Raw genomic sequence first — 19,941 nt, 5'->3', positions numbered from 1 at the left:
CTATTTGTTGCCTAATATGGATGAGAAAAACTAAGTGGGGATGGTTCGATTGATGAGCTGTGTAAAAGGTTTCAGTTGTTGATGGATAGGGATAAAGGGGTCATCACATTTGAGAGTCTCAGTTTTTTGTTAGAAAGAATCTCATCATCAAGAATTCAACTTTTCGTTTTAACTTTCGTCGTTTTATACTTTTCTCTATGTGAACATGTAATACATTGCAAAAACGTTTACGGAAAGTTGTACTAATGAAGAAACAATAGGTTTAATCAGTTCTCTCAACTGTCTCTACTGATGAGTATTTGTTACCTATTTTGTCTGAGAAATTACGTGGGGTTGGTTTGATAGGTGAGCTGTGTAAAGGGTTTCAGTTATTGATGGATAGGGATATACAAAAAGTTGTGTCTATGGAGAAACAACTTATTTCATCAGTTCTCTCTACTGTCTCTGCCAATGAGTCTTGTTACTTGTTTCCTTATAATTTAACCATTCAATATCCGAAGCTCAATTTTCCATAAATTCTAAGCTGGAACTTCTCTTAGAATTTTCTGGTAATGCACATGATGAGGATATGAAAATGAGCTTTAATGAAGAACTGGGGATTCATATAGCTGACCACTTGTTTGGGATTGAGGTGTGTTGTTGTATGCAAAATCTTTCTCTTTCTTGCTAGTTTTGATGCTTCTTATGAAAAATCACTAGTATTACAAGTCAATGACATTTATTTCTCAGCGTGTGGAATATTGGTATATGTAATTGGAATGAGTTGAGAGGTCAATGAGTCAGTATCTCACTAGTCACTATCCGCAGAAGTAAAGAACAAGCTTACAGTAAAGACCAAGTCAATGGCATTTCATAGTCGTTGCATTGATGAACTAATAGACATTCCGGTCAAGAATAACACTGCTGGTTTGATAAAATGATAGCTGTCAATTTTACACTTCAATCTGATACAGTTCTACTCTAAGTGACAGCAAAATCTTGTGGCTATTATCTCATCAAGATAAGAGCAGAACAGCACATTTTATGATAAAATTCTTATAGTTATACACTGAATTATTGTAATCATGTTCAACTATTTGTTGCCTAATATGGATGAGAAAAACTAAGTGGGGATGGTTCGATTGACGAGCTGTGTAAAGGGTTTCAGTTGTTGATGGATAGGGATGAAGGGGTCATCACATTTGAGAGTCTCAGTTTTTGTTAGAAAGAATCTCATCACCAAGAATTCAATTTTTCATTGTAACTTTTGTCATTTTTATACTTTTGTCTATGTAAACATGTAATACATTGCAAAAGCATATACAGAAAGTTGTACTGATGGAGAAACAACAGGTTTAATCAGTTATCTCAACTGTCTCTACGGATGAGTATTTGTTACCTATTTTGTATGAGAAATTACGTGGGGTTGGTTTGATAGACGAGCTGTGTAAAGGGTTTCAGTTATTGATGGATAGGGATATACAGAAAGTTGTATCTATGGAGAAACTAACTTATTTCATTAGTTTTCTCTACTGTCTCTGCCAATGAGTCTTGTTACTTGTTTCCTTATAATTTAACTATTCAATATCCAAAGCTGAATTTTCCATAAATTCTAAGCTGAAACTTTTCTTAGAATTTTCTGGTAATGCACACGATGAGGATATGAAAATGAGCTTTAATGAAGAACTGGGGATTCATATAGCTGACCACTTGTTTGGGATTGAGGCGTAGTTGCTGTATGCAAAATCTTTCTCTTTCTTTCGAGTTTCGATGCTTCTTCTTCTTCTTTCTTATGAGAAATCACAAGTATTGCAAGTCAATGACATTTATTTCTCAGCGTGTGGAATATTGGTATAATTGGAATGAGTTTAGAGTCAATGCGTCAATATCTCACTAGTCACTATCCGTGGAAGTTAAAGACCAAGTCAATGGCTAGTTGTTGCATTGACGAACTAATAGACATGCCGGTCAAGAATAACACTGTCGTTGCATAAAATGATAGCTGTCAGTTTTACACTTCAATTTGATACAGTTCTACACTAAGTGACAACAAAATCGTGTGGCTATTATCTCACCGAGATAAGAGCATGACCACACATTTTATGATGAAATTCTTATTAGTTATACACTGAAATGTCCTAAAAGTTTGCTCAGCCTTCAAATAGTCTTATATACTAGAATGCTTCACTTACTTTCATTGAGTAATCATTAACAATTCTGTTACTAATAGACTTATTTGAATCTGTGTATTGTGATTACATAAAAACTCTTTTAACTTGCTAAATGCATAATCTTATAAAGATTTCAATCCAATTTCGAACTACTATTCTTGTAAGTTGACGTTATAAACCCATGGAAGTTCTTTGGCTTATTTCCTATTGTGCTTGTTCACTCTGTTTACTGGGGAGAATATGTGCAGTGTCCCATTGCATCAGTCGATCTCAAACTCTAATTGATGGCGAGAGTTTGGCTTCTGAAGGGGGAACTTTTGAACTTGGTTTCTTTAGTCCAGGCAGTTCAACACACCGGTACTTGGGCATTTGGTATAAGAATATTCCCATCAGAACTGTTGTTTGGGTGGCAAACAGGAAAACCCCAATTAAAGATGGTACGGAGTATTCACGATAAACAGCACAGGCAGTATCGTGGTTACCAGTAGGACTAGTGATGATATTTGGTCAACAAATTCATTCAAGGATGCTAAATCTCCTGTTTTACAGCTTTTAGATTCAGGGAATCTTATCCTAAGAGATGAGAAGGGGACTAACTCAGATTTCTATCTGTGGCAGAGCTTTGATTACCCTTCTGATACACTGTTACCTGGAATGAAGCTTGGATGGGATTTACGAACGGGTCTTAATAGACAGCTCTCTTCGTGGAGGAACTCTGATGATCCCTCCCCTGGAGAATTACGTAATGAGATAGAGCTTCATGAATTTCCCAGGCAGTTATATGGAAGGCCTCCAAGAAGTACTTCCGCAGTGGTCCATGGAATGGAGAGCGATTTAGTGGTGCTCCTGCATTGAGGGTGAATCCGGTATATAATTACAGCTTTATATCTAACAAAGATGAAGTGTACTACACCTACCAGCTGAAGAACAAGTCTGTCATTTCAAGGTTGGTTTTGAATGATACAAGCTCTTCTCGACAGCGGTATGTGTGGGTGGAAGCTGATCAAGCCTGGAAGCTCTATGCATCAGTGCCACGTGATTATTGCGACACTTATGACCTTTGTGGCGCTAATGGAGTTTGTGTAATCAGTGACTCACCTGTTTGTCAATGCTTGGAAGGTTTTGAACCAAAATCACCAGATAGCTGGAACTCGATGGACTGGTCGGAGGGATGCATTCTTAGCAAGCCATTTAGCTGTCAGAATAAGGAAGTTTTTTTCAAATTCTCTGAGCTGAAACTACCAAATACCACCAAATCTTGGATAACTGGTACTATGAATCTTCAAGAGTGCAGGGAATCATGCTTCAAAAATTGTTCGTGTATGGCTTACTCAAACTCAGATGTTAGAGGACAAGGAAGTGGATGTGTCCTTTGGTTCCACGATCTTCTTGATATTCGGTAGGTTCAAAATGGAGGCCAGGACCTGTATATACGAATTGAAGCTTCAAAACAAGGTGCGTGTTGTTAATAAAGTCTTTTTCCTTTTCTTTTCGTGGATCTTGTGTCAATCTATTATTATACTAAACCTATTTTTCTCTTTAACAGCTGGAATACATGTGGTCAATGCAGTCTTAATTAGTCTAATCACCGTGGCTGTTCTTTTTGGGTTGGTTCTCCTCTGCTACTATCTTTCTTGGAGGAAGACGAAGGTTAGAGGTGTGTGCAGTAAAGCTACTTCAGCACAGTTTTTTAAAAAAATAACAAACTGGTTTACACTAGAGCATTAGTGATGGAACTTACATGCTTGTTTCTGATATTTCTAAGCCAGGATCCTATTCCAAAAATTTGGATGATATTTTACCAACCACTGTTTTGGTAACAGGGATAAGTGGACAAGTTGATCGGACCAGTGAAGGCCCAAAAGAAGACCTAGAGTTACCCTTTTTTGACTTGGCAACAATGGCTAATGCTACTGATAACTTATCATTGAACAACAAAGTTGGTGAAGGAGGGTTTGGACCTGTTTACAAGGTAAACTTCCAAATTTTGAGAGTTCTGGTTGGCAGCATTACGGCCGGAACTTCTGGTTTGGAGGCTTGCTTAGATGCCGTGTTGCTTGTTCTCTTGCTCTTTCTGTCTACCTTCTTTTTATCTGTAGAAGAAGGGCTTGGGAGTCTGTATGTGTGAGACATTGGATTGAGAAATTCATCGGGTTTTTCTAGTTGAAACTTAAATTGGGTAGTCAGTCCTCACTTTTCCAACATATTTGTTGCATTTGACTTTCATATAGGACATTTATTTTGTGTTCTCCAAGGGAACAAAGAATTCTCAAGACCTTAATATAATCTGATTTTGGACCTTGCCTAGGGAATACTAGTAGATGGACAGGAAATCGCTGTGAAGAGGCTTTCCAAGAGTTCTGGACAGGGATTGAATGAATTCAAAAATGAAGTGAAGCTGATAGCAAAACTTCAGCATCGAAATCTCGTAAAGCTCGTTGGAAGTTGTATTGATGATGAAGAGAAGATGTTGATCTATGAATACATGGCTAATGGGAGCTTGGATTCTTTTGTTTTTGGTTTGTATCTTTAGAGAAGAGTTCCTATATCTATCCCGTTAGCCCTGAATGAGAGTTTTAGTTAGAGAATTGGACTAACTTAACTCTGAACTGTTAGAGTTAAGTTCTTCCAGATCATCGATGGAATTGCACGTGGGCTTCTCTACCTTCATCAGGATTCAAGATTGCGAATTATTCACAGAGATCTGAAAGCAAGTAATGTGTTGCTTGATGCTGAGCTGAACCCAAAGATTTCCGACTTTGGTTGGCAAGAACCTTTCAAGGAGATCAGTGCGGAGACAACACAGAAAGGGTTGTCGGAACTTTGTAAGTTTAAACAGGCCATAAATTACATCCATGACACATCCATATCTGTCATGTAATTTTATTAGCTGATCATTTGCAGTGGCTATATGGCTCCGGAATATGCGCTATATGGTCTATTTTCAGTAAAATCTGATGTCTTCAGTTTCGGTTTTCTATTGTTGGAAATCGTAATCGGAAAGAAGAATAGATGCTTCCGTCATCCACATCATCATCATGGTCTTATAGAATATGTAAGATTTGAAGAAGTTGCAGTTTGTTCGTTGTTTGAATAATTCATAAGTGGGAATAAGTACTCCAACTTTGAGAGTATACATCTAGATACCTCAATTTGGTCTCAACTAACCACTTAACACTCCAATTCGTCCTCACTATGTCTCATGGATACCCGATGTTGCTGACACAATGGACACAAGTTGAAATGTCTAGATGTGCATACACAAAGTAATTGGAGTGCTTAATCGCCAGTTGAAGCCAAGTTGAATGTTTGTTTTTGTAATATGCCTTTTTTTCTTTATTCCCTTTTCAGGCTTGGAGAATGTGGACGGAAGGGACACCCCTCGCGTTAGTTGATTCCTCGTTAGAGGACACAAGCTCTATGTTGAAAATATCGCGGTGCATTCATGTAAGTCTGTTATGTGTCCAGCAGATTCCGGAAGACAGACCAAATATGTCGGTCGTGGTTCTAATGTTGAATGGAGAGAGTACACTACCACAGCCAAGACAACCTGGTTTTCTGAGAGATGTGATGCCAACTGAAGTTACTTCTATCAGGTCTGATACTGACTCTTGCACTGCAAATGAAATTACATTTTCCTCGTTTGGGGCTCGTTAGAGAACTTCTAACGTTATTAAAACTTGTTTTGGTTTCGTTTTTACTTTATTTGATAACGAAGATGACATGAGTTGAGCTTAAATGAAGCAGTAAAGATTCATATAGTCGATCCCAAGTGTATTCGAATTCTAAATACAATCTTCCATTTATCTAAATTTTCAATTGTTGTTATAGATTCAAGAAAGTGGAATCAACATTCTTACCTTTGGGTGAAAGTTATTTTCCTCATAGAACGTTGCTTTAAAAATCAAACTCCCTCTTCGACTTTGAATAATAGGTCATTTCTAGTATTGTTTTTTTCTCTTGAATTTTACTTTCTGCATCAAGAAAATCCAATTTCGAGGACTTTATTTGAATGTTTAAATGATCTCGTATGACCACTTACCATTTGAACCGAAGGAAATTACTCTACAAAGATTTCATGTTGTATTTACATTTATGTTGTGTATTTTTTTTTTAGTAATAATCTCCTAGAAAACGTCGTATAATTACAATAACATTTGTAATGGATTATAAAATCAAATTTCTCAATCAGATGGAATTTTGTGCCTTCAACATTATAGACTGTGGTGGGATAGATAGGATCCCTCCATGCTACAAAATATTTTTTTTCTTTAATTTAATTTATACGACACAAATTGAAATTAATAAGAACCCAAATACGAATACTACACTCCAACTGAAAAACTCTTTCACAAAGAGTTTCAAAGATGCTGACTTTTCATTATAAACTTTTGTCAATACTCTTCAACAAGGTTAATGGTTTAAAATGCATCTAAAATATCATGATTTTTTGAATTTTATACCTAGACGCAAGTGTACGAGTTTCCTATCTCAATTATCATCAACTATAATCAAAACACGTATAAACAATCACTTGTTCCCTTTTCTTAATTGAAATATCACCTTTATTTAGTAGTAAAAAGGAATAATTAATAATTAAAATATATTTAATAAATAATTGGTGGTCCGTTATGAAACACAAAAAGACTAAAATATAAAAATAGGAAAAATCTTTTTGGTCAGAAAATTTAGCCAGAATAATATTTTATCTATGTTATTTTACCTTTTTAAATATTTTTACTCCTTTAACTTTAATATCTTTTAACTAAAATATTAAAAAAAAAAATCAGTTTATTTTAAAATAAAAAAAATATTATAATTTTTTTAATTTTCTGGCCATTTAACACTTTTCACAAAAATATTTGGCCTTTCGAAAAATTGACTTTTCATTGCAACTTTTATTTTTATAACTTCAATGTAAACATGTACATTGAAGACATACAATCTCTTTTGACTTTTCGAATAATAATAGCTTCACATTATATTTAGGTAATTTCTATTTAGTCAAGTTTACATATAATTTTTTCCGTCCAATTATATAATTTTTTTTAAAAAAACAATACTTGGTGCTTACCGGTTAATATTAAGGAAAAAAATAATTAAGTATTTTTAACAATATTTGCTATGACAATAAAAAAATATCCAAACAAACAACGTCATTATATCATTTACAACAATATTTCATTGTAAACCAAGTTTTCTATGAAATCAATTTTTCATTTTATATTATTATATATTTTCTATAATAACAGTAAAAAATATCGAAACAAACAACGCTAGATTCTATATTCTTTATAACACCATTTCAGTTTCAGCATTTATATTCTTTTTGAGTAACCGATATTTTAGGTTATGTTATATTATATATTCTCTATAAGAATAACTAAAAAAAGAAATTTTACACAAATCTCATAGTGTTAAAGAGATAATAAATCTTATCCCTATATTTTTTCAAAACAAAAATCTCTTAAATTTGGTGGAATACAGATACATTTCAAAACGTTCCGATACATTGCGTCTCGATTTCAGATACATCCCGATACATCGCGTATCAATTTCGGATACATCGCGTACATCCAGATAATATACATCGCGTAAAGTGATGTATCCGAGAATAGGAGATAGTAGGGATTTTATAATTTTTTGAATGGTAGAAAATTTTCGAGAATATGATAAAATAAGTTGTATATTTAGGTAATTTTTCCTTAAAATGTATTCGAATAAATGACGTTGTTATAAAGACAATTTCAAAAGGACAAATATACCCCTAGTGTGTGACAAGACCAACATTAGAAATTGGGAGGCAATTTCTTCCTCAACTGTCAGGCAAAGCGAAAGCAAAGGCAATTTCGCGTTAAAGACTGTATCTTTGCTGTATTTTCCATGGCGTTTTCTTCGAAACCCCTTTCTACCGTCCAAATTTCTCCTTTATATACAATTCTCCACAACCCCTTTTCTTCATCAATCAATTTTCTGACCAATTCCAACTTTTATTTCTTCAATGGCTACTTCAAGAAAATCCAATTTTAATGATTTTTTGCCTCTTATGGCTGAAAAACTTGGTGGGGATGGTTTAATTGGTGAGCTGTGTAAAGGGTTTCAGTTATTAATGGATAGGGATAAAGGGGTTATCACATTTGAGAGTTTAAAGAAGAATTCAGCTTTGTTAGGGTTACAAGATTTGAGTGATGATGATCTTAAGGGTATGGTAAAAGAAGGGGATTTTGATGGTGATGGAGCTTTGAATCAGATGGAATTTTGTGTTTTGATGTTCAGATTAAGTCCTGAGTTGATGGAGCAATCTCAGTTTTTGTTAGATGAAGCTCTTCATCAAGAATTCAACTTTTCATTGTAACTTTTAAAGATTGTGACTTTTTCATATTTTGTTATACTTACACATTGAAAATATATACAGATGATACTATTGTTGTTGTTACTGTTGCTTTTCTGAATGCAATGTCGTTTTTACTTTTTTCATAACTACTTTGATTTGCTATACTTGAGACGAAGGGTCGTTTGAAAACAATCTCTCTATTTCCAAGAGGGTAGGGATAAAGTTTGGGTACACTCTATCTCTGTTCTCAAGATCCCAGAAAACTCGTGGAATTTTACAGGGCATGCTGTTGTAGTATGTGATATTCTTACCTTTCTAGCATGTTTTAGCTATGTTTGGGTAATAATTTTAACTTGTAATTTTTCATCTTACTCTAAATAAGATAAATTTATAGTAACTTGTTCAACAAAATTGTAAAATTAACAGATCATCGATCATATGGTGAAATGTTCAATGTGAATTCACGTTCGAAAGACATCATATTGAAGTCATACAATTATGACTTTGACATGGTTTTATTTTGTTTATCATATTGGATATTTCGTTCTTTTATTTGGAATTCTTCTTTGATACCTATACTATAGATTAGATGTACTTGGTCCTCAAAATGGATTGCGATTTTTTATTTTTTTTCTTAATACATTTTCCTTTCTTCTCAAGCTGTCGTGATTTGGACTCATCAAGCTACTCATTGAAAACATAAATGAGATATACCATCACATAAAATAAAACGAAAGAATATTTTTATTTAATAATAGGGAAAATGCATAAGTACCCCCTAGCTTATGTCCAAAATTTCTGAGACACACTTAATCTTTACTAAGGTCCTATTATCCCCCGAACTTATTTTTTAATTAATTTTCTACCCTTTTTCGGCCTACATGGCATTATGCTTAAAAAAATTGTCAACACGCGCTTGACCCACAAGATAGTGCCACGTAGGCCGAAAAGGGATAGAAAATTATATATAAAATAAGTTCGGGAGGATAATAGGACCTTAGTAAAGGTTAGGTGTGTCTCAGGAATTTTGGGCATAGACTGGGGTACTTATGTATTTTCCCTTAATAATATTAAAAGTATTTTACAAGTTAAAAAAGTCCAATCAAGAAAAAAAAAAAGGAAGCTTTAATGAGTGAATAATTGAGAAGTTTGCAAGTGCAAGGCAATAAGTCATGGGGCATGTCATATATCCATACCTAAAGAATAGGGAAAAAGTCAATTATTGCCTGGTTTTTCCTCTTTGATCATTTTTAGACTTGGTTGAGCTAGTCAAACTTATTCACTTATCATTCCTTTTCTTGAATTTCCATATTCCAATTTGTCCACATTTACTTTAGATTAAGATCTAAATTAAATTAACTAATTAAAGTGGTAAATAAGTATAAGTATTTCCTTCTATTCAATTTTGTTCGTATAATTTTGACTTCACACGTAATTTAAGAAAGAAAAATACGATAAACAAAGTAAAACAGAAAGCATCTGTTGTCCGCTTTGGCCAAAAGGCGACCGGGTTTATGGAGGAAATTATATTCCATGATTTAAAAAAATGAATGATCTTGAACTTTTGATCTTATTTGTTCTATGTGCAATCGTGCAAACCTTCAAGGTCAAAAGTGTTGTCTATGTGGCAAAATTTATTAAATTTGAAGTTTTGTTCACGTGCAAGTAGGATTAAAAGTTCAAGACTACTCACTTTCAAGATTGTTCTTATAAATCACTCCGTCCATGCCATCTTTAAGCTCAAAAGTTCACGTATCGCATAAACTTCTATTATCTTTTATAAAGTTTTTCACTTTCCTCTCCTATTTCCATGTGTGATCACCTAATAACTTGTTTGGTTGGTTGTTACCTATCGTCCCATAACATATCATGTTTTTTAATTGCATAATATTGTTTTGATAAATATAAGTAAATTATATCATCTTTTATTGTTACATATTATCACACATCATCAATCTAAAAAATAAACTTACAATGTCATAAAAACAGGGTACAGAATAAAGTTATTATTAAAATCGTAGAAAAACGAATAAAATAATTAAAAAGTGTGATGAGATGAGTAAGATCTCAAGTTCCAACAATAAGAACAAAATTTTTTTTGTTAAAAAATGATATCCTTAGAAATGAATCCTGCAATACGCCAACGTAATTTAGAGGGATAGACTTGAACTATTCTTTTATTCCGTCCTAAAATTTAGAACCCCAAATTTCTAATCTGACCTTCCATGAGACTGCGATAAAAATGGATCCTGCAATGTGCGGAATGGATTTAATTGACAGTCTTTTAGCAACTATAAATATAAATATATAAACTGAAAAGACAGTTGTGGTTCTACAACTCTGCTCTCAAATCTTCCTTCCAAATCGAAAATGGCTACCAAAATTTACATAGTGTAAGTAAATTTGTTAAATTTTTAGCTGTTTATTGAAAAAAATTGATAATAATTTTGTTTTGCCTGTTGATTTTGCGTTTAAATCGGATGAACTTTAGTGTTTTTAGTTGATTCGTTTTTTGTTGAATTCAATTTAATTACCGATTTAGCGTTAATGATGTTAATTACATGCAAATCATCGTTATTTAATTTAGAGTTTTAGTATATTAATTGAAGGATCAGATTTTAGCTTAGCTGCTGCTAAAATTTGGGTAAATTATTTGTTAGATACAGCGAGATGATAAATTTGTGCATTGAAAAATTAATAAATTATTATTCCTTATAGTTTGATATTAAGGGCAGATGTAGTAATTGATAAAATTGTGCATTGAATTGATTTATTTTGATATTAAAGGTGGATGTAGTGTTTGAGTAGCTGATGTGGTTGCACCCTGTGCCTCAGCTTGAAATTATGTGTGAAGTGGCGGATCCGGGATTTTGAAGTTGTGGGTTTTGAGTTTAGGATGTGGGTTCTGGAGGATCCGGGATTTAGACGTTGTGGGTTGTGAAAGATCCCGGGTTTAGACGTAGTGGATTGTGAAAGATCCCGGATTTAGACGTTGTGGTGGGTTCTCAGTTCAGAGTTCAGAGTGTGGGTTCTGGAGGATTGAGGATTTAGACGTTGTGGGTTTTGGAGGATCGAGGATTTAGACGTCGTGGGTTCTGAGTTCAGAGTGTGGGTTCTGGTCTTCTGGAGGATTGAGGATTTAGACGTTATGGGTTTTGGAGGATCCAGGATTTAGACGTTGTAGGTTGTGAAGATCCCGGATTTAGACGTTGATTTAAACATTGGGGCTCTGAGTTAAGAGTGGGGGTTTTGAAATATAAATTTAGCTCTTTCTAAACTTGTTTCCCACGTATACATATTGGATTTTTAAAAGGCACAGTTTATGCTGAACCTGTATAATCTTTCTGGGTCCGTTGAAATAAAACATTATATATGATAAGCTCCCTCATTGTCACAATGTAATAGCGGGTGTAGTAGTAGTCATATTTGCTTGACATTAGTGATCTAAAGATCAATCTTAGAAAGTCTGGCTGTTATTTTCTCTGGAGTAGTTCCTGGCTATGTTGCTCGGACTCTGCATAAATGTCACTGGGTGTGTGTTGGATCCTCCTAAAAGAGCGCATTTCTGGAGGATCCGACATAGGTGCAGCTGTTTTTGTAGAGTCCGAGCAACATAGCTTCCTGGTGTCAAATTTTTTAATCAATGTGGGGATGGGCTACCCCCATCAACTCTTGGTTCCTTGCTCTGGGTCACCTTGACCTCTAGGTACCAAAGAAAATAAATGGACTGCCAGAAAGAGATTACTGTATATTCAACTAGTTCAGTGTAGTATTCATATATTATAGGACTCATCCAAGTAGTGAATCCACAAAAATCTAGAAAACGGATGAAGAGATTAGAACTTGTTAAATTTTTAAACGAAGTCATGTGAAGTTAGATTTGTCAGATAGCTACCACTATATGGGTAATAGGTGTTAATCTGAGATTTAAAACCATCTTGAATCTAATTCCTTTTAACATTTTTGTTCGTTTATGGATTTGGTTTCATTCACCTTATCTGAGTGTTTAAAATGATTGCATAAACTTAATGAAAAGTCTATCCTAAAATTCACACGTCTGGGAAAGAAACATTCCTATGTTTTCATGGGGATTTAGTGGTTTTCTATTTGTGGTTCATTGATTTGATGACAGTCGGTGCTATTGTGTCCACAATTCCACATTCAAGATTATCTTCCAGCTATATATCCCATTCTAATGTCAATGGAGTCAGAGTTCTTCAGAAATTTATTCATGCACTCCCCGAGATATGCCTTGTATCAAAGAGGATGTGGCTATAGTAAATGTTTTTCAGCGATGTGGTACAACAATAATGTCAATAATTACCGAGTTTAGAACCTAAGGTTGTAGTCTTAGCTAGAGTTGCAGGGAGAGTTGACTAAGAAAATAGAGATGAATAGCATTTGGAGTAAAGGGATCAGGAACTAATATATGAAGTTCGACGAGAGCTTTGGTGCAATTCAATTTGGCAACATAACAAGTGTCCAGAGGACAAAACACAGTTTAATCTGATTGGAGGAGGGACAGATTGCTATCTTCTTAAAATTTACAGTAAAATGAGTTACTACAAGCTTTTTATTTCTCATCCATTGAATACTGATAGCTGACATTTTATTTCTTCAACAGATATTATTCAATGTATGGGCATGTGGAGAAACTAGCAGAAGAGATAAAGAAAGGGGCAGCATCTGTTGAAGGAGTTGAAGCTAAATTGTGGCAAGTAGGTGTTGCTTTGTCTTTTCATATCTTTCTGTTTGGAATGGAAAATACATACTTATCTCGAGAGAGTATCTGCAAGTCTTTGTCATCTACTAATAATGAACCAGGAAGTACAACTAGTTGGTAGTCTTAGTTATCACTTTGTTTTGATTACCGCCTGACAACTCTATAGAGGTTTTCTTACCAAGGTGGTTCCATGTTAAGAAGAACCATTTATGTCACTTAGGTCAGTTGGACTATTTTTCCTACAGTTAGTAAGAAGGGTATATTTTATCCATTTTGCTAGTTGGAGGGCATTTTTGAGCCAAAAACGTAACTGTAGGGGCATTTTTGAGCCAAAAACACCACGGAGGGTTAAACTGAGCCATTTTGATTAGTCTAGGGGTATCTTTGGCCCTTTTCCCTTGATTTAAAAACTAAAGGGGGAGTATGAGAATCAGTTAAATATGACTAGCTTTAAATCATCCTTGTTCTTTAGTATAAATGTTTTGCTATTGGAAGGTGCAATATTGCCGGAGCTTAACTTAGCAAGGCTCAGAGTTGTAGCTCATTTTTTTCTATATATACCTATAAGGGAATAAGCTTTATTGTGTGAAAGTTATTGTAATGGAACTCCATAAAGCTATCGGACTTGTTCTTCTTGAGTGGTTGTGGACAGGCTGTTTTGCCGAACCATGTAAATCTGATCTCTGGAAAAGAAATTTTTTCACTTTCACGAAACTAAAGTGATGTGATGAATGTAAGGACTGCATTTTGAGTAAACCAAATTGGTGTAAGCTGATGAAGGAACAACTTGGCCTGTGCTAATTTTCTTAATTGTTTCTTCAGACTCTGGTTCATATTTATTTTTGGTTGTTTTCTCCCTTTTTCTTGTCTCTGTCAGTAAGGAACTGAATAAGGAGTAAACAAACATAGAAATTAGGCAAAGCTTAGAAAAGTCCAGTGCCAGTATTAAGGCGACGGAATGAATTGGCCTATGCAAATCTTTTACCAAGTTCATGTGCTAATACGAAGTCAGTCGTCAAGCTTAGAAACTGCTTGTTATTGGTTCTTGGAGATTGCTCTCTTTCATGTGAATAATAGCCACGGGATCATTTTCGATGTCCTATTCTTACATGTCGGAGTCCCTAGCTTTGCACATTTCTTAATTATATTCTTCTGTTAATGAAACATACCATTTTGTGGTACAGGTACCTGAAACGTTATCAGAAGAGGTGCTAGCGAAAATGAGTGCACCTCCAAAGAGTGATGTGCCTATTATAACACCTCAAGATCTTGCTGAAGCTGATGGTTTCGTTTTTGGATTCCCTACAAGGTTCGGAATGATGTCCGCTCAGTTTAAAGCATTCCTTGATGCAACTGGAGGTCTATGGAGAACACAACAACTAGCTGGCAAGCCTGCAGGCCTATTCTATAGCACTGGATCCCAAGGTGGTGGACAAGAAACAACACCGTATGATCTTATTTCACATAAATCCATATGGCTAAACATGATAAACTGTCATTCTCTTCCTTGGTATTGTTTTTAACCCGAGGTATATGATAGGTTGACTGCTATAACTCAGCTTGTTCATCATGGAATGATATTTGTACCCATCGGATACACATTCGGTGCTGGCATGTTTGAAATGGAGAACGTGAAAGGAGGAAGTCCATATGGAGCTGGAACATTCGCTGGTGATGGCTCCAGACAGCCATCTGAGCTTGAATTGCAGCAGGCACATCACCAAGGTAAATACATCGCTGCCATCGCCAAGAAACTCAAGGGTGCACCCTAATTTCTCCTGCAAAGACATTCTTCTAATACATAATTTATCTCTGTGATTGTCAAAGTCTACTTTTTTTAATTGGGTGTGGAATCTGTATGTATCTGATTACTCTGTAATTGTGTGTGTCAAAAGTACCAAATATATATCTTTAATGGTTGCAAATACAACACAACTTGAATATTGTTTATAGTGAGTGATATATTGAATGTAAAGTCTCGTCTCTCGTGGCGTTTTGGATATGAATGAAGAGAAGTTGTATTTGAAGTTCAGAAGATGGAGTTATGTTTGGATATGGAAACAGAATTGAAGTTTTGTGAGTGAAAACTCGAAAAGGTAATTGTTTATAGTGATTGATTGATTGAATGTAAAGTCTCGTCTCTTGTGGCGTTTTGGATATAAATGAAGAGAAGTTGTATTTGAACTTCAGAAGATGGAGTTATGTTTGATTATGAAAACAGAATTGAAGTTTTGTGAGTGAAAACTCGAAAAGTGTTACCTTGTCCACAAGTTATGGTGGCTGGATAATAATAATTTCACCATCTTGCTAAAACCTTACAAGTCTTGGAAGAACTGGAAAAAACTTATTTGTGTTTATTCAATTGTTCACAAGTTTTGTTGGATTGACGAGACTTGGTATTGTTTTCATTCTACCTATTTTATTAAAGGGAAAAGACTTAAATATGTCATCGAACTTTGAGAAAAAAAGCTCATCTATGTCACCCGTTAAAAGTTTGGCTTAACTCATTTATGTCATTTTTGTTTGAGAAAAGGCTTATCCATGTCATTATTTGTTAATCGAAAACAGTTTCGTTTCGCAAAATCATTTTTTACACGTGGTATAATTCGGCCACGTTATTAATTAAATTATTTTTAAAAAGGAAAATACTCAAATATATCATCGAACTTTGAGGAAAAGTTCATTTATGCCATCCGTTAAAAATTTGGCTCATCTGTGTCATTTCAGTTAAACTTCTCTATGTTGTTCAATGGACAAAACTTGTTTACTATTTTTTATTTATCAAAGGGTTACACTTTAATTATCAACCCAGAAAAAGGACACTTGATTAAATTGGTATAATACATAAATGTAGCTTTTAATTTAATTTAGACTAACTTCTATGTCCTTCAACTTTGAATGTGTATATAACTTATATAAAGTTGAATAAAAAGACACATCTTACATGACAATTCGTGTGAGAAACACTCAAACTGATTTGTATTATGTTATGAAGGATGCATATTATGTCATGTTGAACATGTGTCTACTTGTTTAATTATATACAATTTAAACGTCTTTTTAAGCATATAAAGAATTAAAGGGCATAGATATCTGTTGAGTTGAGGGGCACATTTATATATTATTAGGGAAATAGCCACATTTAAATGTTAAAATAAAATGCGGATAAAATACCCTAATATGTAAACCACATGACATGTTTAAGACCATATGATTAAAGGACATTTTGATACATTACATATATGCATAATACGTAAAGGTCTCTTTAACTTGGCATCAACTGATATTTATACCCTCTACCGTGGGTGTGTATAAGTAGGTATTTTAACTTGTATAAAATTGAACAAATAGACATATGTATGCTACGTGGTATCCTACATGACAATCTGTTTCCTACGTAGAACGTGTATTATGCCACGTAACTAGGATGCATGTGTTTACTTGTCAGTTTTACACAAATTTAAGTGTCTACTTGTACAATCAAAATTGAAAGACACTGATGCCAGCTAAAGCTAAATTAAATGACATTTTTATATTACGTGCTATAAATATCTTTAATTTAAGATTACAAGATTTAAAAATTAGAGTAATAACTTTAAAATAGTTAACTATTATTTGATAGCAAAAGTTTAAAAATGGCTATTTACCTACTTCAAAATCAATGATGAAGATTATAGAAAGGGTGGATTTTTGTGGAAAACAGTAGGCCATATATCCCTAGCCTTTTCTATTTTCTACATATATATAATCAACTTTCATCATGATGATAATATATATCCCTTTTACTAATATCAAAGTAAAACCCTAAATTAATCATTAAAGAGAAGACCTTAAACAATTGCAAATTTCATAAATATTTATATATTAGAAGAAACAAATATATATATATATGTGTTGTGATGATGTCTGAGGTGATCCTCATGACCAAAAAAATAATAATTTACTTTTTTTATCGGTCTCTGATATTCGATAAAATCTAGTTTCGCATATGCAAAGCTTTTTCTAGGGGCAACACTTTCAAAAGGATTTTTTCCATTTGCAAGGGCTCGAACCTAAGACGTCATCTACGATTAAAAATAGAGGGATCTTAATTATTTCACCAAAACTCATATTAATGACCAAAAGTGTTATAATTCCTTATGTTCTATTTTATATGATACTATCATTTCTTGGGAAAAAAAGAAGAGAAGAAGAAGTATCTTCTTTTTGTTTATAAATAGTATTTTAATTTTTTGAATATCAACTATCATGACTTATAAATTTTTTTAATATATTTTTTGAAGTATGAGAAATTTATTCAATTTTTTAAAAAGATTTTATGTTTGAATTCACACCGACTAATTTTACAAATATTAGACAACCCAACCATCTATAAATGGTTGTCTTTATCATAGGTGAAAGCTAAAATTCTTGAAGTATTTTAGAAATCTTTTTGGGCCACACACGTTCTAAGTCCAAAATTTTCTTTCCACCAATTTTCTTATCATTAATTTCTTGACATATTACACAATTTTCTTTTCTTCTACACAAATTAAGCATGAATATGAATATTGATTGACAAATAAATAGAATTTTGAGAGAAAATTATTTTCTAACTTGACAAAAAATAATCAATTAGGATGTCTAAAGTACCCCTGAGATCATATATATAGTTTTTTTTATACATACACTTATAATATAATTATTATTACGCTATCAGGTGACATAAAAATACAAGTATTATTCATAATAAGCGGAATTTATAACATGAACAATAAGGTAAGTAACACACTCCGCTACAACGAGTAATTCAAAAGAATTCTCCGTCTTTCCCTCAAATTATATTCTATTTTTTCCTAGATATTCTATTGGACATATTACTTCTTTGCTAGTTCAATTTGCATCTATTTTTTAAAATAAAGACTCTTATTCATATCAAAATCTTTATAATTCGAATAATGAGCTTACTTTACGCACTTTCACACTAAACATAAAAAGGTAAAATATTCGCTCTTAACTTTTTAGGAAAAAAACATTATTTGCAAAATTCAATTTTAATAAATTTAATTGATAAAATAACAGTCTCCACTCTCTCCACTATAGTAGATATTGTCAAATCAATTTTGAAGTACTTAATGGTTTGAAAATATCTTGGCCTTCCTTTTACTTAACAAAAGTCAAATAGCTACTCATTTATTTTTAATCAGATCTCTGAGCTTAAATTTTGGATATTGAATCATATATGATAAAATGCAATTTTTTTCTTCTAAGTAAAATTCTCAGCATAAATTTAAGGCATAATACATAAATATACTCGGTAATTTGACGTCGACTGGCATGTATGTCTTTTAATTTTGATTGTGCACAAGTAGACATTTAAACTATTCAAAAAGTTGAACAAATAAACATGCACATCCTACGTGACAATGGTGCGTCTACTTGCTTAACTTTTGAATAGTTTAAGTGTCTAATACTTATACACACCTAAAATTGAGAACATAGGTATCAGTTGAAGCCAAATTAAAGAACATATTTACGTTCTAGGCCTAAATTTAATTTTTTATTAAAAGAAACAAGAAAAAATATTAGGTCTTGTAAGGTGTACGTTGAAATCAAGAGCTGCGTGAATGTGATAATAAACAATGAGGTCCTATAATTAATAATTGCCGCTCAATTATATGATGGTGAATTTATTTATAAAAATTGTACGCATCGATCTGTTTTCAACAAATTTTAAATATCTCTAAAAATTGGTTTATGTTCAAAGTTGTTATCATAAGAAGAAAAGTGCATAACATATTTTGAGACAATTATTGAATTTTAGATCATGTTAAAGATAATTTGAAGGCACAAAAAAATAAGGAAATTAAAACTATCTAATTAGACAAATATTCTATCATATTTATTAATTCTTTATATATTCTCTCACTAATTAATAAGTTCATACCAGATTTCAAGTTAGATACACATAGATACATGTAATTTGCTTTCAGATACACTAAAATAGAAAGGGAGGAGAGCGAGACAAAAGGGACACGAACGAGATTCATAGATATATGTGAATCAAGATACATGCATCTGCAATACTAGATACATGTATCTTGAATACTAGATACATGCACGGAGGGAGGGAGAGTCGAGAGCGAAGAATAGCGAGCAACATAGGAGAGAGACGAGTGAGACAGTCATATACATGTAAATCAATTTGAATAAAGTGTATTTAGATCAAAATACATCTAATTTTTTGAGATATATATTTGAACGTGTCTGATAAATGTATCAAAAGTCCGATACGCGCCAAAAATTTTTATAGGAAGAATGTTAGAGTCACTATCAGGCTCTGACTCTTAGGTCTTCAGTGTGGGGCCCAATAAGCGTGCTACCGTGTGGGGTCCATCCTTTTGACTTGCAAAATTTCAAATCCTAAAGTCAAAATATGTAATTCTAATATTATTAAAATAAAATAAAAAAATAAAAAATTAGACATGAGGTATTAATGACGAAATAGGTAGTAACTTTGTTTTTTACTAAGGGTGAGTTGATGAGGACGGAACAAACAAAATTAACAGGCTTCTAGATTGATAAGTTTCTGAAGATTTGACGTACATAATAATTTAGACAAATCTAACATTAATTACAACAACGTAGGAAAATGAGAAGTTTTAGAAGGTAATATGTTACAAATTCTCACGCTTTGAGGGATAAATCTGTATTGCCTAAAGCTCAAAGCGGATAGTGTTTGAGTCAAACAGGAT

The 19,941-nt window shown here is 33.3% G+C and overlaps 2 protein-coding genes and 1 pseudogene across 2 annotated transcripts; all 3 read left to right on the top strand.

Moving 5' to 3' along the window:
* The first annotated feature begins 2,298 nt into the window (after positions 1 to 2,298).
* LOC125866120 (G-type lectin S-receptor-like serine/threonine-protein kinase At4g27290) lies at positions 2,299 to 6,052 on the top strand (annotated as a pseudogene).
* Positions 6,053 to 7,968: 1,916 nt separating this feature from the next.
* LOC125866121 (calcium-binding protein KRP1-like) lies at positions 7,969 to 8,509 on the top strand. The gene has a single exon (XM_049546420.1). The coding sequence runs from the start codon at positions 8,152 to 8,154 to the stop codon at positions 8,503 to 8,505; it is 354 nt and encodes a 117-aa protein (XP_049402377.1). The 5' UTR covers positions 7,969 to 8,151; the 3' UTR covers positions 8,506 to 8,509.
* A 2,216-nt stretch (positions 8,510 to 10,725) lies between these two features.
* LOC125865703 (probable NAD(P)H dehydrogenase (quinone) FQR1-like 1) lies at positions 10,726 to 15,194 on the top strand. Its single transcript, XM_049545915.1, has 4 exons — positions 10,726 to 10,877; positions 13,109 to 13,202; positions 14,392 to 14,654; positions 14,748 to 15,194. Exons 1-4 carry the CDS (start codon positions 10,855 to 10,857, stop codon positions 14,977 to 14,979), a joined length of 612 nt encoding a protein of 203 aa, XP_049401872.1. The 5' UTR covers positions 10,726 to 10,854; the 3' UTR covers positions 14,980 to 15,194.
* The last annotated feature ends 4,747 nt before the right edge of the window (positions 15,195 to 19,941 follow it).

The sequence above is a fragment of the Solanum stenotomum genome, chromosome 5 (genome assembly GCF_019186545.1).
Source record: "Solanum stenotomum isolate F172 chromosome 5, ASM1918654v1, whole genome shotgun sequence".
Classification (NCBI taxonomy): domain Eukaryota; kingdom Viridiplantae; phylum Streptophyta; class Magnoliopsida; order Solanales; family Solanaceae; genus Solanum; species Solanum stenotomum.
This window is presented reverse-complemented; position numbering and strand designations above follow the sequence as displayed.